Genomic DNA, 26,141 nt, shown 5'->3' on the forward strand with positions numbered 1-26,141 from the left:
AATAATGTAGAACTTCCAGTGACTTATTCCAAGAAGTCAGGAGACAACTTACTTGACAACAGATACTTTCTATAGATGACGACAGCAAACACAAACACATGCTCGAGCTTCAACTTAAAACAGTGCCATGCGACATCCTGTTGGGCGGCTATGTTTAGTACAAGTAAACAGGATCTCACCACGTACATTTATGAACATGTTTAACTCGTACCTGTGCGGAAGATTTAAGCGTAAGCATTAAACTTTATAAAGCATCAATTCGCTTTTAAAAAAACATCAATTTGCTGTTAAGTGTTCTGATGTATCTTACGACTGCGACGAACCGTCTCACCTTTGTACGTCATGTTTTGGCGGAGGTATGCGTTCTTCGAACTCGGGCAAATCACGCCTCGCGTACAATTACGTCCGATACGACTTTTTCGTGTATTGGCAACTGTCCATGATTTTATAAGTAGTTTTGTACTACAATAGATAATTGCGACCACATTAAAGTTGTATCCTTACCTGACCAGTGTCTTGAAAAAAAAAGGAAAGTCTTGTAAACCTCTGTTGTTGCAGTGGTCATTCCGTAAAAAAACTATACTACAGGTAACGTTATATGGGCGGAGTAATTTCATTACTTCACATCCTGGTAACTTGTCGCTAGTGCCACGTTTCCACTTTTGGGTTTTATAAAGACCGCACATCGCCACGTCGTCACCGTTCACCAAAAGAACAGCATGGCACATCTAGCGCTGTGGGTCCTCTGTGCGGCCATCTCGTTCCCAGGCCAGTGCCTGGGCGCGGCTAACCCTCCTGCGGGGGACTGCTGCCACTTCAAGTTAGGCGGCAGGAGCCGAGTGCACTTCTACGTCTGCTGCAACAACTGTGACGAGAACGGCCAAAATCCCGGTGTTTGTAACAAGGTGAGTAGGCAGGAGAGAAAGCGAACGGGCGTATCTAAGTATTAGATTGTAGCGATTGGTGCATTGCCCATTGAGTTTGTATAATTTATTACTCAGTCTGAACCAAGGCGACGCTTGGTCTTTTCTTGAGGCAAACTCATTCATAACTGATGGAGAAATGCAAAGTATATCAGAGAAGTTCTGTACATTTTGATAACAAAGTGCAGTGATGACGCCAAAAAGTAACTCAAGATGCATTTGCATAGGTAAGCTTAACTCTTAATCAGCTACTCCCTTACAGTTTTGAAACTGAGACACACATACACAATCATACACAATCATACACATACACAATCATACACAATCATACACAATCATACACATACACAATCATACACAATCATACACATACACAATCATACACAATCATACACATACACAATCATACACAATCATACACATACACAATCATACACAATCATACACATACACAATCATACACAATCATACACATACACAATCATACACAATCATACACATACACAATCATACACAATCATACACATACACATACACATACACATACACAAGCACATACACAAACACATACACAAACACATACACATACACATACACATACACAGGGATCAATGCATGTTATGTTATGTTACAGATCACCTACGATGGAGCCAGTAAGGAACCCTACTGTGGTGACTGCGGGGAGGACCTGGGCACTGCGAAGTTCAAGTCCGACCCCTTTGACTGCGGGGGCTGCGATGGCCAAACTGCAGTGAAGGCAGTGTGAGTAATCAAAACCTGAATGTACATACACATCAGATGGACATATTTTCACCGTGATAAACACCCAGTTTTTGCTTGTTTTAAACAAGATTCGGCAAAGGGCAGACTAGCCCCTCATCTGAGCGCCTTTGTATCATCATCAAAACTAGCTTTGCAGGAAGGGGATGGAACATAATTGATGCTTACAAGATTCTTAAAAGTAGAGATTCTTCTAGTCTGTCGGCCCCATTCAGTAACAATGGTGCACAGAGGAAGAAACCGAGAACACTTCCAGTCCCGCCAGCGTACTGTATCTGCAAATACCTGCAGCACGCCTCTACATTGTATTGCCTTGACTTTCCGACTTATCAATGACGCGTTTATAATTCATGCCAACAGGTGCGACAAGAAGTACGGCTGGGTCTTCGCCGGACTGTGCTGGGTCTGGAGCGCCTGCTTCGAGCTGCGCTGTCAGAACCGCTTCCCAGCCGTGAACCGCTCCAGGTAAGAGAAATGTAGCCTCCACCAGGCCTTCCTACGGGCGTATGTAGCCTCCACCAGCTGCAGGCCTTCCTAGGGTGTATGGATCGGAGAAATGTAGCCTCCACCAGGCCTTCCTACGGGCGTATGGATCGGAGAATTCGGTAAAAGAAGGAATAATTGGCCAGTAGAGTCAGTGTCAGCATTTCGCCCGTTAAATCGTTTTGTTATTTTGTATCTTCGCAGTTATGATTCTGGGACCTTTTGTGGGGACGGCAAGTGTGATCCCGGCGAGACGCACTACAGCTGCCCTTTCGACTGCTGTCCCAGTTACAACCCAGACGAGTGCACGCACCACTGCAACAAGTGCACACCGCTCTGCTGCTCGGAACCTGGCTGCTGTAAGGGTTAAATTGTACACATGACGTTATGGCATTGACAAGCCAAAACGTTAAAGCAGAAGCCTCACTGTCAACGTGTCAGCCTAAAGTAGGAATTTACCTAATACATCAAAAAGGAATATAATTTGAGCTATTCCGGGCCTCACGGTCAATGAATATATTCTTAAGTAGTTTTATGTTCATAGATTTACAGGCAATTGCTGTCAGATTCCTCGGCAAAACCTTATGGCAACAACGGAAAGCAACAACGTGTTATTCACCGAATAGACACATTCATGAGTAAATATCGAACACTCTGTATACATAGTGTTGAGCATGTAATGTTAAAAAAAGAATTGTAATATCTAGTAGAATCGGCTGCCAATTTTCCATGCAATAACAAAGTTAGGAATTGGCTACAAAACACAGAATGTTGTAATAGTTGTAATGTTCAACTTTGAAGTTGCAACCCTTGTGATCTTCTGCAATTCTACATTAAACATTGACATGGCATCAAAGTGCTGTTCATGTTTACTTGGGTGCAGAGTGATGTTTTTAAGTGTGGGGGGAGGGGGGTGAAATCACTTCTTCCCAAAGTCAAACAATGTCAAACTCTCTCTGCCACAAAAGCATCACGACCATCTCCAGAACAGAACATACAAATCCATGAATTCGGCAGCAGTACCCAGGGAAGCCGCTAGGGCTCCCAAAGCCAATCTTGATCTTCGTCTTCCCAAGAGCTACCCACATACCAAATGTCATTGCAATCCACCCATCTTGGGTTACGCTGGTCAATGCATACACGTATGCGGAAACGCAAACGCGCAAACACACACCGAAAGCACACCCTCTGCGGGGGCAAAAGCAGAAATTCTATCCAGTTGCTGAACTATTTTTTGCGCCTAGATTACATTAACCCGTAAAAGATAGAAATGAGTTTGGTATTGGGATGTCAGATCTTTGGGAAGTCCGACATTTCGGAACTATCATGCAGTCTCAGAAGGTCATCCCGGTATACAGACGTTAACTGCGGTGCCTCGTTGAGTATGTTGTGGATGACGTCATCTTTCTGGGCACCCCAAAACTGATGCGAAAAAGTTGCGTCTATTATGACTGAACACAGATTATGGAACACCAAACAATAGATTATTTATTTTTGTACTTTTACATCTTCTCTGACTTTGGAAGACTTAGTCGGTAAGAAAATAGGCATTTTACGACATTAGTACCCGTTTTGGGCAGATATTTACTATCTACGTCGGAACTCCGTCAGACTGGATAGATAGAACTGTGGTGGAAGCAAGACACGGGGGTAAATCGACTACATTGAGAGTTCTCACCGACACGTACAGACGTTTTGATGTTTCTCCTTCCCAGCTCAGATTAACTTCTTTTCCCAGAAAATGAGTCTGCCACTCGCAGAAAAACAAATTGCCATTCGCACCACCTAATGCCACGTCATCCCTCCAAATAAGGGAAAAAACGGCCTCACTTCTCAGACTAATCAAGGTGTTATTTTTTATATTCATGTATTTTTTCAAAATTAAACACTGCGCGACGGCTGTCTGCACAGTACGGTCCAAATGTACGAGCAAGCAGAGCCGGTCCGGTCCCCTTTCTCCGGCAGAGGCCAAACCAGCGGGCCGCCGCCCCAACCCCCTCCTGTCCATCAGGGTGGCTCACGCGGGCGTGGCCGCCATGGTAACGGCGCTTCTGACAAGATGGAAGAAGAGAAAGAAACGTCTTCACACACGTACGGAGACCCCGAGGCTGTGAGACGTTACGCAACATCTGCAGGTAGCCGACGCTTTTGAAACTTACCTTTTTTTCAGTGCTGCATACATGTACAATCGGAAGAATTGTTTTGGAAGAGAGCGTTCATGCTCACTTAGTATTCTTACATACTTTGCAGTACCAGGCATTACATTACAATGTGTTGTCTTACCATGGGAACCTTCCAAACTTGTTTTACATTACAATGTCGCTTATGCATGACTGTGTGATTTGCCATGTAAAAACCGTTTTTTCTAGTTATTGTCTATAAGTACTGGTTAGTTCTGCTAGTTCACTTTAGTGACGCTGAAGAAGAGTGATGGATGTCACTCGAAACGTCCGGAAATAAATCTCCGAATTTTTACCCAGTTGTAGAGTTTAAATTGTCTTTATATACAGGCATTGGAGATTTCATGGCTATCATGACGGGCATGAGAGACGACGTATGCCCTAGGCTGCAAGTTTTATGTATGATGATTTATGTCCCCCCCCCCCCGCCGGTCGTATCACTCTCCGGCTTTCAATATCCCCAATAAATAGAGGGACATTTTTTTTTTGTCCGGAAATCGACGATTCGGTGCTTTTAGACACATTTGCACAATATTCGCAGCTGGACTATTGATGAAATTACCGGCTTTGTTAAAATGTTCCCGCAACGACGGTGCTCAATCCGGGACTTGCATAATTTTGCCAATATGTATATCACCTTATCTAGTCGGTGTGTGAACGTAATGTTATTCAAACCCCTACAGACCGCACGTATCCGGGTGGACGAAGCGGCCGCCGCGCCCTCTGTAGCTTCATCCGCTCCCACCGCAGCTGCATGGCCGCCGGCATTGCCGTGCTACTCGCTGTGGGACTCGCCCCTCTGATGTTCATCAATAAGGAGGTAAATTTCCCTGTCAACTATTTGTTCTGAAACTGTCTCTTGTGGGTTCCCTCCTGAAATTTCTCACGTTTCTTATTCTGACGTTTGTTTAAAGGAAATATCCCAACTGTCCACCACTGTTGACGCCTTGAAGCTCGATCAAGACAACATGTCCACCGCTCTTTACGCCTTGAAGTGCGACCAAGACGACATGCGCCAACTATCCACCACTGTTGACGCCTTGAAGCGTGACCAAGACGACATGCGCCAACTATCCACCACCGTTGACGCCTTGAAGTGCGACCATGACGACATGCGCCAACTATCCACCACTGTTGACGCCTTGAAGCGTGACCAAGACGACATGCGCCAACTGTCCTCCACTGTTGACGCCTTGAAGTGCGACCATGACGACATGCGACAACTGTCCACCACTGTTGACACCTTGAAGCGAGACCTGGACAAGGAGCGAAACCGAACCGCCGCCTTGGAGCAGCGTCTTCACGAGATGAGTAAGACGTTACGTAAGTTGGGTTTCACTTTGTGTACTGTTTGTGATGGTTCGTTAAGCAATATCAGTTGTATAAGAACGGGGAATGTGTGACACTGACTATCGTTGTTTCATTACATGATATTTTTTCCTATGCATGAAGGATGATTTGCATTCGATAGAGAGTAAGAGAACTTATTCAGGCATTGGTTATCTTATTATACCCTTACCGGTGTTTATATACATGGTGTTACGTTTTAACATAGTGTTAAATTGTCTCATATCAGTTATTAGTTATGCTGGCATCAAATAAAACTACATAACCAATAAGGGAGATACGGTATTATGGAGAAATAAATCTTTTGTTAGTGCTTTTTTTTTTAAATTACCGATGCCTATTTCTTCTTGGCCTATTGTTGATGAAAAATGTGTTTTCTAGTATCTCCTTCCACTGGTTGCACAATGTGGCGTGAAGTCTGCTACAAGGCCTTCAACATACGTACGACCTTCAGCGATGCGGCCGCGGCCTGTCGTGCAGACGGCGGCACCCTCGCCATGCCCCGAGACGCTGAGACCAACGCCTTCCTGATCTCCCTGTACAAGTCTGTGCACGGCAGATCTCAAGTGGAATTCTGGATCGGCCTGCACGATCGGCGCAGAGAGGGGAGCTTTGAGTGGCTGGATGGTTCTGCACTCGGGACGTACAACTCCTGGCGCTCGGGGGAACCGAACAACGCTTGGGATGAAAAAGATTGCGTCGTCGTCTGGGTACCCTCCTTTTCGTGGAACGACATACCGTGCGGTACACCACAGCACTATATCTGCCAGGCTGTTCCAGGTACTTATCACACCCCCACCGATTACTAAAACCCTTCCATCTGGTATACGTGCCACAGCTTAAGTATCCACAACACTAAGCACGTTACATCAACATTACTCTTGTCACATATGTCAAAACACATCACATCACGGCGTCTGATCATTGCTAATTCTGCTAATTTTGTTCCAGGACGTCCATACTGGCAGGATTCTCACCGCAACAACGGCTCTCCGACCATCCGCAGTAAAACGTAAAAACTGGAATTACTGACAATTGGGCAAATCGGCAACTTTGTTTTCAACTGATCTTAAAAGTTTATTCAACACAAAAGAAATATTGCATGGTATGATGGAGCAGTGCACTAGTGAACAATGTCAGCCGCGCCTCGGTTTTCATATAGAGAGTTTGAAGACCTCTCCACACTTAGCCAGAAGCTCTTTAATGTGAGGAATACTCTAGAAAGTCTCTAAAGACGTCTTGAAGAGTCACCGTTTCAAAAATAGATTTTTTGTTGTAGTGGAAGAAAAGAAGCAGGACCGGAACAGCTGGTATCTACTGGTTGCTCAGTTGCTGTAGGACTTTGCAAAGTTGCAGCCAATTTTCATACTGTTATTCACGATTTTGTGTACTGTGCTTATTTATTTGGCCTGAACCACTGAAGAAGCCACACGGCGAAACCGGTCTGAATAAAAGTTCGAAACGGGAACTTTGTGGCTCCGGTTGTCTTAATGAGGATGAGTCCGCTCCATATTAAATAAAACTTCATTGTTTTAACCCTATCCAGACTGGGCTTTTTTGGTATATCTGGGACTGGGGGGGGGGGGCTGTTTCGGCCCCCCCCCCTCATAATTTCCGAACGGTATGATGTATCATCGCCAAATTTGTATGGAGTGATATTCACGTCAAGTTTTATAATTCCTGTAATTTTGGTGACGTTATGACGTAATATGACGTAATTATGACGTCATCGATGTGATTTTATTGGCTAAATAGGGAATTCCCGTAATATCTAAAGGAATTAAACAAAACGGTTTGTATTATTCATTTTAAGGTATGCAAAGACATACAACATCAATGGTAGGTACGTTGACGTCAAAATGACGTCATAGAATGGCGTCATGTGTTGTTAGCGATCCCTTGGGATCCGCCATCTTGGATCGGCCATTTTGAAATTTTTAAAAATCTTTCTTTTCACTTATGACCCCAAAGGACGCTGAAAATAGACTAAAAACATTAATTTGAATGTTTCTGATAAAGGAAATGTCAGGTATTGACGATTTTAAGGCCGAAAAAGCCTGCTGATACCTGAAATAGTGATATAGTCCGCCATCTTGGATTTTGGCTGATTACGTCATCAAATTAGCATAAATTATGAATATTAAATCAGGAAAGTTACATCTTATTACATGTTATGTTATACATGAAGGAAAACTAGTGTAGTTGTGCAAGAAAACCCGAGAAATATCATTGTTTTCAAAATATTAATGATTTTTGCATAAAATGCCAGTCAGAAACCCGTTGCCATGGCAACATGAAAAAATGATAAACTTAAACCATTATCATAAGATTGTTGCCAACAAAATTTTAGGAAAAGTCACCAAGTTTGGTTGTCCTAGCATACATCGTTCGGCAGTAATACGATGTCAAAGTTGGCGCGGGCACTTTTACCCCCCCCCCCCCCCCCCCAGTCTGGATAGGGTTAAAGTAGGCTGACTTCCTTGTTTGTTGTAGTAAATGAGAAAAACAAGCCCAGGGCCAAAACTTCTGTTAGCTATTGATGGAAGCTCCTTTGTAAAGGCCTTTGCAAATTTGCGGCAATTTTCTTTCAGATATAAAGATTATGGACACTATTAAACCCTATCTATAAGGGTGCAGCCCAGCCTTAATGAATGATTCCGGGGTCAGCAAAACTGTTACACTTTAATTTGTTATCATAGAATTTTACAGGTTACTGATATAGACTTTATTTGCGAGCTCTGACAACATCAAACCTTATCAACTCCAAAGCACACAGAATAAGAAAAACCTGAGGATTTCAATTTGAAAATGAAATGGAACCCACAATCTTACGCACGATGGCTTTAGCTGTACATGTAACAGCTGAGTACTATAGGTGTATATACAATGTATACATGTCCGGGTGGTTTACTCTAGGCGGCGTCTGGCCCAACCCCTCTCCACTATAACGGCGATGACGTCATGACCGTATTGGATTTGTGTTATTTGTATGATGCAATATAAAAGCATAACTTAAAAGAGAGCAAAACACACAAAATCTTTTTTCAAGTCGTTCTTTGTGTATGAAATTCGTTGAGCGATCTGTTAGATCTTTGGTCGCCGCACGGTCGCGGCGTGGTCGCCGCCCGAGTGGAATGGGGCATAACACCCGAGTACTGCACATAACGTTAGTACAGTACACAGTACTATGTACAGGTACGCACGCGGAGTGATTCCATAACTGCATCACGGCGAGTTGTCCGGGTGCCACGTTTGTAGTTTTATAACAAACAATCCACAGAGTTCTGCCCGTCGTCACGCTTTGACCAAGTTCTTTGACCCAAGTCCTCGCGTTGCCCGGCCGGTGTCTGGGTGCAGAACTCCGTGGTTATCTTGTTAGGGCCCTGTCACACGTGTGCGTATATTCAAGTGATTTCCGCAGTAACATTGTTTTGGTTGAAGTAAATTTTGCGGAGAGGAAGTTGTTTTCTACTTTGACCCACCGTTGAGCAGACAAGTTATCAAACCAAACAAATTATTTCTTCGGCTGCAAACTTATAACCTAAACCCAAGACATGTTAATACGCAACTCATGCGGGCTTGTATATACGCACAAGTGTAACAGGGGCTTAAAACCCTGACGCCACAGATGTATACACACACAGGTATATATACAAGAGCTGTGTACAGGCGGAGTGATTTCATAACAACACATCCTGGTGACTCGTCCCTGCCACGTTTCTACTATCATCTGAAGAGACCACAGAATTCTACCCGCGTCGCTCCTTGACTATGGACCATCTCGCCTTCCTCCTCCTGCTCTGCGGGGCCCTTGCGATGCCCGGCCGGGGTCTGGGCGCAGAACTCCGCTGTTGTAGTGGTTATCTTGTAAAACCCTGACGCCACAGGTGTATACACAAACACAGGTATATATACAAGGGCGGAGTGATCTCATAAGAACACATCCTGGTGACTCGTCCCTGCCACGTTTCTACTATCATCTATTAGAGAGAACACAGAATTCTACCCGCGTCACGCCTTGACCATGGACCATGTCGCCTTCCTCCTCCTGCTGTGCGGGGCCCTCGCGATGCCCGGCCGGGGCCTGGCCGCCAGGGGGCAGTGCACGTACTTCAAACGGGGCGGGACGCTCTGGCTCAAGAACTACGTCTGCTGTGACAACTGCGGCGAGAATAACGGGGAGCCGGCCTGTGGCAAGGTGAGTACGGGTCATCTCCAAGCAGATGGGAGGATCAGGCTTTACGCCTGTCTTTAGTGGGGTTTAAGCCTGTTTTTTTTAAACATTTAGAGCTCTTTTCTAGCATTTGCAACGGTTTACCTCGTACTGAGAATCGTGAAAAATACAATACTAAACAAGAGCACTGCATATTGCACACACACACACAAACAGTACAACTCAAAGAATGAACTGGATCCTCACATCTGCTTGGAGATCATGTAGGAAAGCACGAACGTCACATTTGATCTCCAGGGAAAGCTCAGTCCCCTGCTTCTATTTGAGCCGAATTCTACATTGTACAACGTATGAAGATTTATGAAAACACCTCCCTCCCTTCCAGACTACTTACATAGCGGCCGATACGGAAGACGACAAGATCAGGAGGAGTAACGCCTACTGCGGGCCGTGCGGGGAGGACCTGGGCGGCGCGCGGGAGGAGGGCAGCGCGTTCGGCTGCGGGGGCTGCGAGGGCCAGGCCAGGGTGAAGGAGGGGTGAGCGGTTCGGTTATGAAATATACTTTTGACGAAATATTCAAACGCTTACACACCACCAAAGAGTTTGCTCCTTTTTTTGGGGAGCTTTCGAGACGCACTCTCTCTCTTCTTTAAACCGTTAAGTCAGTGTCATATGCAAGCTTGAGATAGTGACGTCACCTGTCCCTGTTTTTGTCGTTAATCTAATTAAAGATATCTAGTTGTGAACTGTTGTGAACACCGTGTATTATAATAGGTGTTTCAGAAAACAACACTAGTACTGCACAAGTGCGTATGCACACATGGAAACGGAACTTACGTGAGTCATGATGTTTTCACTAAACATGAGGAGAATTATTTACAACAAACATAAAAGACACGCAGGTACAATCATGCAAAACGCCGGATTTTTCACAGACCTGTGCAGCGATCTTACAGACTTAACGTTATTATGTCTTAGCTCACCCCCCATTTCCACTGGAGCCTGTCGCCGCTGAGTGGCTGACGATTGAACAGGTCGCTCAGTTTGTTTGTTTGATTTCTTAGATAAAGAAATAATCTTCTGACGTTTTGTACGTTTTGTTGTCTTTTAAATCATACTTTTACATCCTGCATCTAAGGATGCGATGTTACAGACAATTACTACTAAGACAAACTTCACCCTATCTGGTACACAGAGCGATATTTTCCATTTACTGTTGTCATGTCCGACTCCTATTTCCATCTACATAGGTCAATTCCTCCATAAATCATTCCAAAGGCGAGACAGGATAACCCATACATGACTATATTGTAACCCATATACTGGTTTCGATGATATTTTTGTACTTAGATTGTAGGATAGATTAGCCTTTAGTATTGTTGATTTGATGCCATACATTGTGCCATGTGCGATTGTTGAGCAATAAAGTTCATTCATTCATTCATTCATTCATTCTTATTCCAATTATAAAATCAGGTGTCACACAAGTTCTTATCCCCCGTCTCCTCAGGTGTGACAAGCGGTACGTGTACGCCGCCGCCTCCTTCTGCTGGCTGCACAGTAAGTGTTTCGAGCTGCGCTGTCAGAGAGAGGCTGAAGCTGCCGTGCAAGGGACCGGGTGAGAGAGCTACTTCTACATCTAACATGCTTCAAGAGTTTTTAGTACTGTTCTTCTTCTGGGTTATGAAGGAAACCGAAAGAACCAGTCAGATTTTTTTTCAGAATTACTTAAACTTTCCACAAACACTCACGACAAAAGAAGCATGTCATGTTGTTGCATATCGATTCATGGTTCGTGGGTAAAAACCTGCTGATCTACAGATCTTGCAATTGCTTAGTGTCACTGACGAAAAGGAGTGGATCGATGCTAACATTACCTGAAACGTCTGACTGTTCCAAAATTGTATTCAGTTGCTTGAGTACCTGTTATTTTGCGTATCTTATTGCCTGGATGTCTAACCTTCAGCAACGCAAAGAAGCATTTCTCTATCTGATGATTATATTATTAATCGAGTTTTATTTGCAAGTTCTTGCCCGAGGGCTAATTGCAACATGAAACAATACATAGAAATGGTATACTGTATAGTGCTAGTTAACAATGGTTACAAATGGAACAAGTGACTATTCTATATGAACTGCTACGGAATACAATCTAAGCTTTTGGGGTTTGACTTCTTTTTTGGAAGCAGTGGAAGACGAAGTGACCCACTTTTTCTACAATGAGTGGGTTTTAAGAGGTTAGCAGGGTCATAGTTTTCTTTTCGTCAGTAAACGTTTGGAAATTGAGGTAAGTTTTGGTGGCGTCTTTAAATAGCTCAATTACATTTGTCTTGTTTCTCCACAGCTCGGCTGATGAGCCCTACTGCGGCGATACCCGCTGCGACCCGCCCGAAGACGCCGCCGGCTGCCCGTTCGACTGCTGCCCGCTGCGACCCGAGCGTCTCGGCATGATGATGACGTTTGTCTTGTTTCTCCACAGCTCAGCCTCCGGCATGATCATGACGTTTGTCTTGTTTCTCCACAGCTCAGCCTCCGGCATGATGATGACGTTTGTCTTGTTTCTCCACAGCTCAGCCTCCGTCATGATGATGACGTCTGTCTTGTTTCTCCACAGCTCCGATGATGTACAAGATGGGCCCTACTGCGGTGATACCCGCTGCGACCCGCCCGAAGACGCCGCCAGCTGCCCGTTCGACTGCTGCCCGCTGCGGAACCCGGAGGAGTGCCGCCACCCGCACCACTGCAGCAAGTGCCCGCCGCTCTGCTGCGCCGAGCCGGGGTGCTGCATGGACTGACGAAATTCCCGTCACTCGGACGACGGGCTAGTCTCTACCAGGTCCTACCAGACTCTATTTGCTGGTTCCGTAGTACTGTAGTAATGCCTTCAATACCAGAGCTACCAACCAAAATTGAGATGTTGAAAAACTTCCGCGAGTCTAGGTAGTCCGCCGAGCCACTCATGATGAATGAATAAATAAGCGCGATTAAATCAGGCTGTTGTAGAGTGTATCTCGTTACCGTCAAGTACTGTAGAAGTATCCTCACTAGATAGCTGAAATAACGCGAACAGTTAGATGTACAAAGGTTAGGTGTGACAGGTCGGTCAGTGTAATATAACCAGCTGCTACCGCGCCGCGTGCCTGCGTAGCTGGTACCGGTGTTGTTCTGGCTATACAGATGGTATAGATACCAATGCAGATACAGACTCATAGGGTTGCAGGTGGAATAGTAGAAATTGGCCATGTGCGATGCAAAGGGACGCCCCCTGCCGAAATACTGAGAAATGCCGAAAATCTGTGCAAGATGGGTAACGTTAGAACGAAATCATTTTTGTAGCTCCGGAACCAGGGGAACTAACCTAATTGAGTACGCCATGTTGAGAATGTATGAACTACTAGTATTAGAAATACCTAGCCTGAGATTCTGCAGTTACATATTCTGAACCATAATTTTCACTCAAGAACGATTGAATAAGCAAAGTTCTGAAGTCCGACTTTACGATGCTATATCAAATATTCAATGGACTCATGGGAGCGAGTTAAGAAGATTTGTTTGTGGCTTGAACAAACTTTTCTGTATCTGTATCTGCCTCTATATAGCCGGTATAACCGCAATTCAGTGTAATATACCAGCTTACCTCGGTACCATCATAAATAAACCACACTTTGATAGTTAATTCCTCCGCAACTGCCTGTGGAACGAACCTTAGTTTGTAAGTTTGCCAATGTTATAATGATAAGTTTATTGCAAGTTCTTGACCGTAGGCTAATTGCAAAGTACATGTGACATGAAAGGACGGACAATATAATACGAATCGATGCCTGAATTGAGACCATCAGATTTTTGGATATCAAGTCAAGTGTGATCATGGTTCATGGCTGATTAAACTTTTCTGAAAATAAGAATGAAAAAAATGGTCTACGCATGATTACTGACAGGAAAATATTTTTTTCAATCAAACTCATTGAAATGATATGATTAATGGGAGAGCATATGGAAACGAACCGTGTCCACTTGCAGGAGGCTAGGAGGGAAATCGTTTGTGTCGTCACTTTATTTCAGATTAATTTTTTTCTGAAAAATACGGTCTTTTATCCTTAACAGTGTTACCTAGTACTGAAACCCCACAGAAGCTAATAGAACCAAACGGCACGCTAATGCTTGTGTCACATTTTCAATCCGGGGCCCGGCCGGGCAGTGTTTGGGAACGAAAATATTATATAAAATACAACAAAAAACACAAAACGTACCAAACATTATTCAAGAGCATAGGTTGTGCATATTTGTTGATATACATTTTAATTTTTCGTTTCCGCTGGGAAATGTGACCCAAGCATAACTCCTGAATGAACGCGCGCTAGAAGAGCATGACGTTATATCATACCTAACTGCCTTCGTTTCCAGTCCATTTTTCAGTACCTTTAACTTTTTGCAAACACATACTCAAAGCTACTTGAAAGATGACGCACATGAAAAGTGTTTTTAAGTCTATAGATCTATTTGATGTCTCTCTAATTTATATACATTTGTACTATACTACATGTATATGAGTTATTACGTAACGTTACACGCTAGACTTTAAATAGGCCCAAGGCACCTAAACGTTACGCTACGGCTCTCTCTAAACGGTGCGCGCTTTCGTGCTCTCCTACTAAAAACCGATGAACTATTTGAAAGACACTAAATGTTGCAGAAATACAAAGACTGAGCCGGCTCCTTACATCTGCTTGAAGATTATGTTTTGCGTCCTGTGATACCGGTTATATATCACAGGTGGCGCTTTTACCATTTTATAATTTTTTAAAGAGAAAGTTTATTGCAAATTCTTGCCCGTAGGCTAACATGTATACGTAACACAGAGTGGACGGACAGATAATGATGAACAATATAACATATGAACTGACACTAAGTTCTAGCTTATTGGGTTCGCGAGACGTGAGTGGAAGACGAATGACCTCACTTTTCACCTTCGCCGAGAAGGTTATGCAGAGGGTAGCGTTTGTATGTGTGTATGTTTGTAACGTATACAGCATAACTCGAGAAGGCTTGGGTGGATTGTCTTGATATTTGGTAGGTAGGTAGGTCTTGATGAGACTTGGAAATGATTAGATTTTGGGTCCCCTAGCGGCATGTCACGGTACTGCAGCGGAACTTCCTGTTTTGATATCTCGTGTTCTGGACATGCTACGGTCCTGATTTTTGAGTGGTAGATAGCTCTTTGACCAGAGGGTAAGTGGTATAGGTTTGGGCCCCCTAGCGGCTTTTTTGGAACTGCAGGAGCAGGTTTTGCTTCAGACCTTGAAAGGGAATAACTCAAGAAGGGCTTGATGGATGGTCATGATTTTTGGTAAGTGGATAGCTTTAATGATGATGTACATGATTAGATACTAATTATGCAAATCAGTATCTAATTTGCATAATTAATGAGGAAAGTTTATGCATCCGCCAAATTCCATAATAGGACTCTCAAACATGTTACATATGTAACTGAGGAGGAGAGAAAAATTAATAGATATCAACTATGCAAATGAGGTATTTACAAGATAAGTTCTTGTACCGCCCTTTCTCAGCTTCAAGGGGATGGGCACTAATTCTAGCAGAGCGTGAATCAAAGTTATCTAAGTGAAGTAGTAATTCTAAATATTTTTCCATGGTAACGGTATATCTTTCCATGGTATATCTCCATAATAATGACGTCAGGTAGTGGTAGTGGCTACGTAATGTTCACCTTGATTGGACAAACAAAGTCATGTGATGAAATGTTAATCTCAAGCGAAACTGGTCCCAGCCAGTCGGCAGGCAGCGCGCGATCTGTGAACCCGTCTGGTGTTGGGCTCCATAATTTCCCCTTCTTGTGCGTGTTTTTCTATAGTTTTCGTCAAAATTGACACTCTAGAGGTACCCTAAACATGCCTCAAACATATATCAAGACGTTTTTCAAGCCGACACCACGTCCTACCCCGGGACCAAGCGCATCTACGACAGCTGGCGGCGATGTGACCCCGGCGCCGGCCCGGCCGCCTTTCATACAGGGCCGCAGTCTGTTCCAGCCCAGCCCGGCGGTATCGAGCACACCTAGGCCGGCTGAAACCACTGCCGGTAACGCAGGTAAGTCCGATAACAATTCATTGGCCTCCGCCTGATCTAAAGCAGGTGTACCAGTGCGGCCATGTAAACAGTTGTTTTGCTATGCCATGATAAATTGGGCCATAAATTGGCACCTTTTTTCTTTCTACTTCCTTGTTTGTTGGCGACGCCATTTTGTTTGTTCGACGCTCTTTCACGAAGTCGTCATGCTTATGTTCCGCTATGAAAAGTGCTTATAGATTATTACCAGTGAAACTAAATGTATAGCAGTTCATTATGTTTTGTTGGACATAGATTAGCATCTACATCTACATCTATACAGTACTCGGCAAGGCCCCGCGAGGGACATACCGCCGAGGGAACGTCAGGGTCATGCCCAGCTGCAGCAGGTGGTGGTGGTGGTGAAAAAGAAAAATCCGAAAAAAGACAAATATAACTCGTGCAACAAACAATATATAAATAAGTGGGTAATAAATGGTGATATGTACAATGTTGCTGCACTGGGTGGTGACCTGACTCGCTCTGGGGCTAACCGCTGTAACTATAGGAAGGCCAAGGTACTTGGCCAACCCAGATTTGAAAGTGTCTACTGATGTGGAATCAATGATATGTTGGGGTAGATGGTTCCAGTCTATTACTGTTCTCAGGAAGAAGCTGCTGCGATGTGTTTCTGTCTTGCATGAAAATGTCTCTCCGTCGACCACTACTAGTACTTGTTGGTACCGGTCCAGCAGCTACAGTAGTTCTTTACCCAGACTAGGGTTTCCCCCCTTATCCCATAGTACTGTAGTTTATGAATGAGTCTGTTGTGTGGTACACTGTCAAATGTTTTTGAAAAATCGAGTATAGCCATGTCAATTTGGTATCCCAGGTCAAGCCATGAGGTTAAGTCGTGCAAGGTTGTTATCAGTTGGGACTCACAAGAGTGCCATGATGTTATGTCGTGCAAAAATGAATCATCTGATCGGGGGTCGCAAGGTTCAAGGAGGTCCTTTGACGTTCTTTGATGCTCATGAGAACAGGCTTTGGCATAATACACCGCGACATGTTGACATGACCCAAACTTGACGTTATCTGCTCCTGCACGTGAATAGGTCATGTTACGTTAGCCGCGGCAACTGTTGGACTTGGAGGGCTTAACTAAGCAAGAGAAGCCCTCCAACAGTCGCCGCAGCTAGCCGTGGCCTAGACACACGCACACAAGCACAAGTCACCAAGCGTTAAATACCAAGAGAGACAATTGACTCGTAACTGTTGTTGTTGTACCAAGCGTAACCCAGCGTCCTGACTGGGGAGACCACGTCTAGCCCAGCAAATGAATTTTAATGGAGTTAAGTCAGTTAACCCATGTAGGCCAATTTCGTTACAACTCTATGTATAAAGGAGACAAATTGTTGTACAATGGAGGTTGTACAGTACACTAGTTACAGTCCCGCTTGCAGTGTTGTCAACATACTGTTCTATGGTATACATAGATGGATTGTCTTTACTGTTAGTCATGAATTAGATTTTACTAGTAGTTCTTTAGAATTGTCAGATATTAGCAATACAATGTAGTTCAACTGTCATGTACATTGCAATTGTAAGTTACCATACTTGGTACCTGTTACAATAGAGTTCTTCTTTCAACTACAGCCCCTTTGACGTCCGATGGCGCCATGACCAACTCACAATCAGCTTCAGTCTCCAACTGCCCAGCAGGGTCACAATCGGCTCCAAAAGCGAAACCCCGCAAGCCAGGCACACCGAGAGGTCTGGGCTCAACTACACGAGGTCGCAAACGCAAACATGGGGCTTCAAAGGAAAATAGTGGCAATATACGTAACAAGGTAATTTTGCAGGTATTGTGTTTTTCTCCTCACCCAAAAATAGACTTCCCTCTTGAACTTCCCTGGAAGAGATTGCTGTGTCACAAGGGTTGATTGATATGAAAATTAGGTTAACATTATAATTTTCTTTTAAAAAATCAACAAAACAACGATTGGGAAAGTTTTCATGTTTTCATATGCAACCTCCTTCACTCATGCAAGGAGTTTTAAGATACACATAAAAAAATACAACATGTACATGTATAACATTACTTATATTTAAACTAAATTAAAGTGTCATCATTTTTATTTCACGTGTAGTAAGGTTTTATGATTTGGTCCTTCCTAGGAAATCACAAACAAGAGAAGCAGGAAAGACAGTGAACCACCAACCCCCAACCATGTGCCTGAGGAAGGGGATCAGAGCACGGGTATGTCTGTCTGTTTGTTACTCCGGGGAGGAGGTGTGACCTCCTTCTGGGAGTATTGGGAATGTATTTGTTTGCGCGTTCGCAGCTATAACTCACGATCCCGTCGTCGCATTGGTGTGTAACTTGGCATATCGTTTGCCTGGTTCGGCGTGGTGATGCACAATAGCTTTGTTACACCATAACTACTTTAAACGTCAATCCAATATCGTAATTGCACCCCTATAATTAATGCTATGTCCCACTGCCCTGCCATAGGGACCATGTTATAATCCGTTATGCATGACTGGAATACTTCAGGCAGATACGGTGTATAAATCTTCCTTACTTGCTGTGATCGTATAGTCACTGTTACATTGAAAAATAGACAACGTGCATCACCACACGCAACCTAGCAAACGACATACCAAGTTACATACCAATGCGGCAACGGGAATTGTGAGTTTTAGCTGCGAACATGTGTAGAGTGACCTCCAGTCTGTGTATTAAGTATGCCTTGTCCACTCGCAACTCGCTTACAGTATGTGCGCACGGGACGGACGATGCACTTTTACGCACAGTGTGAAAATGGGAAATCTCTGGACCTTCAAACTTACCACACTTGTAGTTTATAATACGGAGGCTGTGACAATGTAAAAAGTTTACGCAGGGGATGAAAGATTGTTGAGAAATATCTCTCAGAAAAGTGCGCGCGCCAGTGTCACTTCCGGGTGGTTAGATCCGGTGACCTTTGACCTTCGTGAAATGTTACGATAATATAAATTAGCCTTTTTTATTGCAAATAGCTTGATAGCTATAGATCAGGCCGGCCTGCAATTGTGGAAAGAGGATTTACTGCATATTTGTGATTTCTGATACATCTTAGTTGTAAGGCTGAATGGTTCGTTGATAATTGAAAAGGGGCCATCTAGATCTAACTTTGTGACTTTTCCCGGAATTTCTAGATCCCATCTATGTCATACTGTAAAAACATACTTTTCAGCAGGTTGACCACTCCTGTATTGAAAGAAAAAGATAAACAAACACTTTTTCTTTACTTGCTCTAAAACACTACTTGGACTGAGCAGAGATGCAAAGTTTGTGTGGGTCAATACTTGTACATACTATAAATACTTCACGGAGAATTGTGTCCTACGGACTCTTGTTTGTTTTAAATTTAATGTTTGTAATGTTATTACAAATTAATTGAGAGGTGCAAAGAATGGACACAAATGATCTAAACCGGTATAATCGCCTTTCAGCATAACACACCAGCTGCGCAGGCACACAGCGTGTCAGCAGCTGGTTATATTACACCGCATGATGTTAGTTATTTGACACAACTTAGTCTACCGGTATCAATAATCTTATGCAATAATGTGCATGTTAATTGTCATTTGCAATAACTGCAGAGTCTGAAGTAAATGCATAATTTGATCTTGCGAGATATCAAAGAAATCATGAAAATAGATGATTAATTAATGTTCATGTAGTGATTGTTCTTTTCATTGGAAGTCACAGCAAGCTGTCCCTTGAGTCCAATTACACCTACTGAGACCAACGGCAACAACACACAGCCGACTGCCCAGTCAACAGCATCAGTATCTGGTGGCGTCACCACCCCAGCAGAGTCACTACTGGCAGAACAGTCCCGCGAACTGGAAAATGGTGGTAGTTTGCAGGTAGGGGATTTGTATTTTTACTCTAATTAGGGACAAAGTTTTTGCATCACCCTAATGTATCACCAAACTTCACCTGGGGGGAGTTTTGTTTCAGATGTATATGTGTGTGTGCATGAACATGTATATGTGTGTGTGCAGTAGTCTGATTTATCTTATTACTGGGAAGGGACCAGAAAAAATTAATGATCTTGACGTCTATAGCACTTTTGCTGAGTAGGTGTGAGGCCGTGCACTATCTTGGTTTATGGCTGGCATTTTGCCTATGTTTCTATTATTGAAATATGACTCTTTATGAGGAGTCATATGTCCCACACTGTGACTGATGGTGGATGAGGGATTGTTGTCTGTTCTATGTTAATATATATATTATATTTCTATTTTAGCTAACTCCTTGGTTGATGCAAGTTCCTTACCCATATTTATATGATTGCCATAGTTAAGTTACCTTGTTTTCCTTCCCAGGTAACAGGTAACAAAAGAGACAAAGGAAAAGAAGATGAACCATCAACTTCTACCCAAATGCCTGTTAAAAAGGAAAAAGAAAGCACTGGTAAGTTAGCAGTTACAAACAAAGAAATAATTTAGAATGCCCAAAACTATTCCGCTGTTCACAATCAAATCATTCGGGCCATATTTTGTAAAAAACAATTTATCGATAGCTAATTGCGTGTACGTAAATCTACATTTCTCAACAAATTTTATGTAATGAGCGGAGTCAACAATTGAGACAAAAGATGTTACTTACGTAAGGAGATATACATTGTTTGGCAAAACAAAGCTCAGTCTGATTACAAGGTTTTACTACACTGGCATTTGTAACCTCCTTTCCCTTTTTGTATATCATTAAAAGCTGAACCAGATAGTGAGTGAGTGAGTGAGTGAGTGACCATGTTTTCATTAGAAATCACTGAATGTTGAAGTGCATGTAAAGTGTAACTTGCAAATTCTACAATTATGAATGGAAATGTTTATTCGTTTTGTAATTTATTTTTCTCTGCAGGGGATGTCAGCTTTCGGCTGAAGTTTGACCTGACGGAGCTAAAGCAAGATTTTCGAATAACAGCACGGGGAGATCAACCCATCCTACACGCTCTTCAGGCCGACACAAGACTCGACAAAATCAAGAAGAAGCTCTCAAAGATTTACCTCGATCCTTATCATGGTGAGAACAACCCAATCCGGGGGGTACCAAACATGGGCAGCCCATGTAGAGTGATAGAAGGTGGCAGGTTTGAGGCAAAATTAGGAAAAGATGAAAGCGGTAACATGACATTGTATAGTGATGTTGAGCTGAAGTTAAGTGAAAGGTCTAAGATCTATCTTGATCTTAAAGATCGACCCAGTAACACACCTTGGCTTGCCAAGAAAAACACAACCATGTTCCAATCTCCAATTTTGGTTGATTGCCTTCCTGGTGACACATTTGTAACGGCCCTCCTCAGAGATGGGAGAATTGATAAGAAAAGGGTCAGGTACACTAGTCTCATCTGCAGAGGTAGCACAGGTGAGGTTAACATAAAACTTACTGACAAGTCTGCTGTTAACCACGGCAAAACGTTCACCTGTAAAGTGCTTAAAACCGCACAAGTCAGTGATGAAGAATGGGAGAAAGCACATGACAGAAGTTGCCAGGCCAACAGTCCTGATGTAGCTATGTCAGATACTACAACGGGTAATGGGGCCCCAGATATACAGGCAGAAGCCACCTCAGGGCCTGACACAGGAAATAAGAGTCTTCAGACAGAATGGATAACCCAACTTGTTGAGATGCTCATACGAAGGAGCCAGGCTCTGGTTGCTAACCTCTTGGACTTAGACTTTGAGCAGAAAGAGTCAAGTAATGCAGAAAATAGACGTAAGAGAAAGTTGGACCAGTTTGCGAAGTTTTACAGGCAGGATTTTTACAATGCTAATAATGAGGAGACCAGTTTCTTACTAATGGAGCAATGTTGTGAGTTTGGTTGCTCTGTTGGCGTTCTGGCAAGCGATGCCTGCCGTCTTGCCACGTGCTTTCGGCTTGGTTCCAAGTATGTATTGACTAATAAGCATGTGTCACAAGAAATGGCAGAAAGGGGGGGCGCAAGTGCTTTCTTTGTTATCTTCAACTACAAGAAGTTAAGCGATCTTGACTGCAACGATCAGTTTGTATCAGATGATAGCCTGATCAAATTCAGAGTGAACCGTGTTGTGTGCAGCTGTCAGAACGATGACTTGGACTACAGCCTGCTAGAACTGGATGTTCCTGATGACCAGTCTGACAAGCTGCCACCAGGTCTGGGGCATTTGATAAAGGAAACTAGAGATAAGACAACAGTGACGATAGTTGGACACCCTGGTGTTAGGCCTAAAAAGATAGACCCGAGTTGTCCTGTTGTGGGTCCAGATCACAGCATTGCAGTTTATCTTAGGTTCCATCCAGATCCCATGGTTAACAACCCCAATAGAGATAACTACGAGTCTGTGTTTGCCCATGGGTCCTCCGGGTCCCCAGGGTTTGATGATGAAGGGAACCTCGTGGTGATGCACGCTTGTGGGTACCATTTGTACGATGGGTCTAAGACTGAGGTGCAACAAGGTGTCAAAATGGTAGCCATAAGGGAGGATCTCAAACAAAGAGATGATCTCAAACGAAGAGATGATCTTCCAGCAGATTTTTTGGAAGATTTATTCCCCCCTCCATCAGAGCCAATGGAAACTGATTGAAAAAAATTGATTGTTTGAAATTTAAAAAAGATAGTTACAACTTGGTTTGAAAAGCATTTTCATGTAATATTGGGTCTGTCTTTTAGTATTTTATAACGTCCTTCTGACTCTGTATACTGTATGTGCCAGTGACCATTTCCCTTTCGGTAGCCCTTAGGCCTCTACAGCAGGAAGCTAGTCCACGGTTAGCTGTATATATCAAAGATGAAATGAATGGGATGGGGACTTCAATCTTTATCATTTCGGGCAAAATGATGATTGCCAGGATTGATCACAATACTTTATCAATAGGGTGTTAGTTCTGTGGCCAGGTGCAACTAGACACAAGGCTGTAGGCGACTAGGCAGAATATTGAATACATGTCTTTACTACAATAACAACGAAATTAGTTATTTGGGATGGTGACATAAATCTGAAGGCCTCGTGTTTGAGGAGCTTCAGGTTTATCGTTTGGAAGGCAATCCATCAAAAGTGAGGTGGCCTAGAATGTACATATCATCAGTAGAGAGTAACGCAGTTCAATCTATTAGAACTTGAAAGGATTTCAAATCATTCCAGTGACTGGGCAAACATATACTGAACAACAATGATGGCAAGACCACTTATTGTGTCTATGCTCCTTCTATTGTGTTAATTTTGTTAGTCTATTGTTCTTTTATCCCTGCTTTTGATATTTTAGAAAAGTAATGCTTAGAAGTAGATATCACCTGTATATGACCATGAGCATATTACCTTTCATGAGGTACTTAACAAAAATCTGAGGTTCTTTTATTTGTCTAGATACCAGTGTTGTCAGTTTTTTCAAAACTTAATGAAACAACTTCATACTATAAAAGTGAAAAAGAAATGCAAATTGAAACAATTAAGTTTTAAGAAGATCTGGTTGCGACCTTGGACAAAAGTGCCCTTAAATATCCATCTTTTTAACAATGTGTCTTTTGGCACTGAGGGAGACTTTTTGTCCTGCCTTTTACTACATCGTAACAATTTTGCGGTACAAAAGTGTGAGGCTTGCAATGACTTTTATTCTGTCTCTGTACATATCTACTGGTAAATCTATGTGTGTCATGTGGGCAAATAAGGTTGTAAATTTTACATCTGCAATATGTTAAACATGATTTACACGAAAAGCAATTGTACAAACTGGAAGTATCTAAGTTCATTACATATTTTAGAATTAGTGTAGATGCTGTATTGCAGACATTGTATTATGTACATCTTATTTATTAAGAAATGCAACACAAGATGTTCATGGCTCGAAGTATCAAATTTCAAATTCCAGAAAATTGTTCAGATTGTGGAAAGAAAATGTAAGTTACAAAATGATGGCAAGCTAAAAGATTACAGACTTGGAATTATGAATTGAAGTGCAGAAATAAAGTATTTCAAGCCCTGTTTTTTTGTTCCAAACAGTATAAAATTTATTTTATCTGTACTGTGTTAAGGGTATCATGTATGTGATACAAGCAAGTTTTTATTGTTAAGAAAATGGGGAATCAGGTGTGCCTCACCGGTGTAATTCACTCTTAGCTTGCCGAATTCTTAGTCTCACATCTTAGGCCACACCAATTCAATTTGTTGGTTCGCACATTTAACTGGAAGATCAACCTGAAAAAGACTCAAAGTGGAAGTCTGTACCTTGGTACACTCAGTTTCTGGCATATCCAAGCTTCTAACATTCAATCATATTTTACCAGGATGTCCTCTTGCTAGAATCTTACTTTTAATTGTTACCAAAATGTCCAAGAACCAAGCAAATGAATTGGGCTGGCCTTAGTTTATACCTGTATCTCCTGCCAATGGTTTGCGTTGATTAGCCAATTTATTTAGCTTACCTGTACAACATTGTACATCCGTTATCATGGAAGCTCATCTGTGTTGTTTGTAATCATACATTTGTGTAGTACAATGCCAAACTTTCTTCTAACACTAAGGTATTCACAGATCGAAATTGATCCTGAAGAAGGGGACAGTGGTCGTTGAAAATTTAATACGTGTATACCTTAGTGTTTAGCATTGTACTACAATGCATCTGTACCTATATAGCCGGTATAACCGCCATTCGGCGTAACACACCAGCTTACAAATGTACATCTGTATAACAAGTGCAACAGAACTCAAAAGTACAAATCTATCAGATGATGTATTGTGGAAGGTTGCAATAAACAGCATATGGGATGACAGACTGTGTGTGGGTTTCTTTTATTTGTTATGGACATCTGTATCTGTATGATCACCCTTTGGCGTAGCACACCAGCTTGGCAGGCAGGCGGTGGTTATATTACACTGAACAGCCTGTCACACCTTGTCTTTGCAGTCAGATGTGCAGACTAGGAGTGACAGGCCATTCAGTGTAATATAACCAGCTGCTGCCACACAGCACTTACACTTGTAACAGGTAACACAAATGAATTACTGTAAAACTATACTTGAGACTGGACCGAGTTGTTAGCTTACATGTACACACAAAATCAGGTCTGATGACCGATACATACACCTGAGATGAATAGGTGGGGTCTGTGGTGTTTACATGTATTAAACCTGGTACAGTCAAACCTGTATTAGCGGTCACCTTTGCATAGCGGCCACCTGCCCATAGTGGTCACTTTTTGTCGGTCCCTTGGATTTTTCCCATTGACATAAGCATTAAGAATTAGGCTATAACGGCCACCTGTCCAACGCGGTCGCGGCCAGACGATTTTCAGTCCCGCGAGTACAGTAACACTGTAGGTAACGGTCACGGCGCGCCGGTAGAAGCCGCATCGCCACCGCACGCCGGGTTCAAAATCTTCATTTTTTCACGCAGTTATCAAATTTATGTGGATTCAACTGGATAGGATGATTATAAAGAAAACCAGAATTTTTTATCTTTGTTAGAAAATGTTTGACGCGAAGTCAGTATAATTTTCTTCACATGGCTTGCGTTTGTACATCGTAGCAAAATTGACCATTTCTGTGCATTTCGACTGGACAAATATTACGGCAGCTTTTTGGAAAATACAACTCGCACATGTAGCTGATGCAGTAAGTTCGGGAAATGTTTGAATGCCGGCCCAATATCCGTTTTCCCCGGTGCTCAAAGTCAAAACGTGTTTCGCGCAATTTTCAAAATGGCGCTGATAGTCAGCAGCACCAAGGAGGTTGGCAGCACAAAGGTCAACGGTAGATACCACTGTTTCGGAGGTATAATGCGCTAAATTTATTTTGCTGCAAAGTATCACTGAGGATAATTACTTTACCAAAAGCTTTACAAGAATATTAATAACATTAATATGATGTACAATTTGGGCTATTGCAATTTTCTGAAAAGAATAAAGCCATCAAAAGATCGACCTTCTTCTGAGTACCCTATTAGCATAATGGTAGAAGCTGATAATGACAAGCGGCAAGTGAAACAACAACAGACTAAGGAAAACTATCGCCACGATTTTATGTTTCAAAACGGTCGAAAACGAACAGTAAGTGGCAACTGAGCAACATGTATTTTGTTCTTAACTAACTAGGTGGCAACAACAATTGACTTTCTAAAATGTGACTTACCTATGCAATGTTTACATGTGTACTGT

The 26,141-nt window shown here is 42.8% G+C and overlaps 4 protein-coding genes across 5 annotated transcripts; all 4 read left to right on the forward strand.

Annotated features, from left to right (window-relative positions):
- Positions 1 to 683: 683 nt before the first annotated feature.
- On the forward strand, positions 684 to 3,042 carry LOC136442925 (uncharacterized). The gene is made up of 4 exons (XM_066439961.1): positions 684 to 905; positions 1,558 to 1,685; positions 2,064 to 2,168; positions 2,391 to 3,042. Exons 1-4 carry the CDS (start codon positions 720 to 722, stop codon positions 2,554 to 2,556), a joined length of 585 nt encoding a protein of 194 aa, XP_066296058.1. The 5' UTR covers positions 684 to 719; the 3' UTR covers positions 2,557 to 3,042.
- Positions 3,043 to 5,156: 2,114 nt separating this feature from the next.
- On the forward strand, positions 5,157 to 7,151 carry LOC136444061 (collectin-10-like). Its single transcript, XM_066441521.1, has 3 exons — positions 5,157 to 5,689; positions 6,095 to 6,493; positions 6,665 to 7,151. The coding sequence occupies exons 1-3, from the start codon at positions 5,335 to 5,337 to the stop codon at positions 6,727 to 6,729; spliced, it is 819 nt and encodes a 272-aa protein (XP_066297618.1). The 5' UTR covers positions 5,157 to 5,334; the 3' UTR covers positions 6,730 to 7,151.
- A 2,574-nt stretch (positions 7,152 to 9,725) lies between these two features.
- On the forward strand, positions 9,726 to 12,683 carry LOC136443763 (uncharacterized). Its single transcript, XM_066441125.1, has 4 exons — positions 9,726 to 9,911; positions 10,273 to 10,424; positions 11,399 to 11,506; positions 12,233 to 12,683. Exons 1-4 carry the CDS (start codon positions 9,738 to 9,740, stop codon positions 12,681 to 12,683), a joined length of 885 nt encoding a protein of 294 aa, XP_066297222.1. The 5' UTR covers positions 9,726 to 9,737.
- A 3,004-nt stretch (positions 12,684 to 15,687) lies between these two features.
- LOC136443286 (uncharacterized) lies at positions 15,688 to 24,758 on the forward strand. Of its 2 annotated transcripts, none has more exons than XM_066440464.1 (6): positions 15,688 to 15,996; positions 17,611 to 17,816; positions 18,133 to 18,214; positions 19,706 to 19,872; positions 20,335 to 20,422; positions 20,873 to 24,758. In XM_066440464.1, exons 1-6 carry the CDS (start codon positions 15,798 to 15,800, stop codon positions 22,573 to 22,575), a joined length of 2,445 nt encoding a protein of 814 aa, XP_066296561.1. In that variant the 5' UTR covers positions 15,688 to 15,797; the 3' UTR covers positions 22,576 to 24,758. The 2 variants fall into 2 exon arrangements, with proteins under 2 accessions (XP_066296561.1, XP_066296562.1); XM_066440465.1 differs by having other exon boundaries at positions 17,611 to 17,804.
- Positions 24,759 to 26,141: the final 1,383 nt, after the last annotated feature.

The sequence above is a fragment of the Branchiostoma lanceolatum genome, chromosome 10, assembly GCF_035083965.1.
Source record: "Branchiostoma lanceolatum isolate klBraLanc5 chromosome 10, klBraLanc5.hap2, whole genome shotgun sequence".
NCBI classification, from domain to species: Eukaryota; Metazoa; Chordata; class Leptocardii; order Amphioxiformes; family Branchiostomatidae; genus Branchiostoma; species Branchiostoma lanceolatum.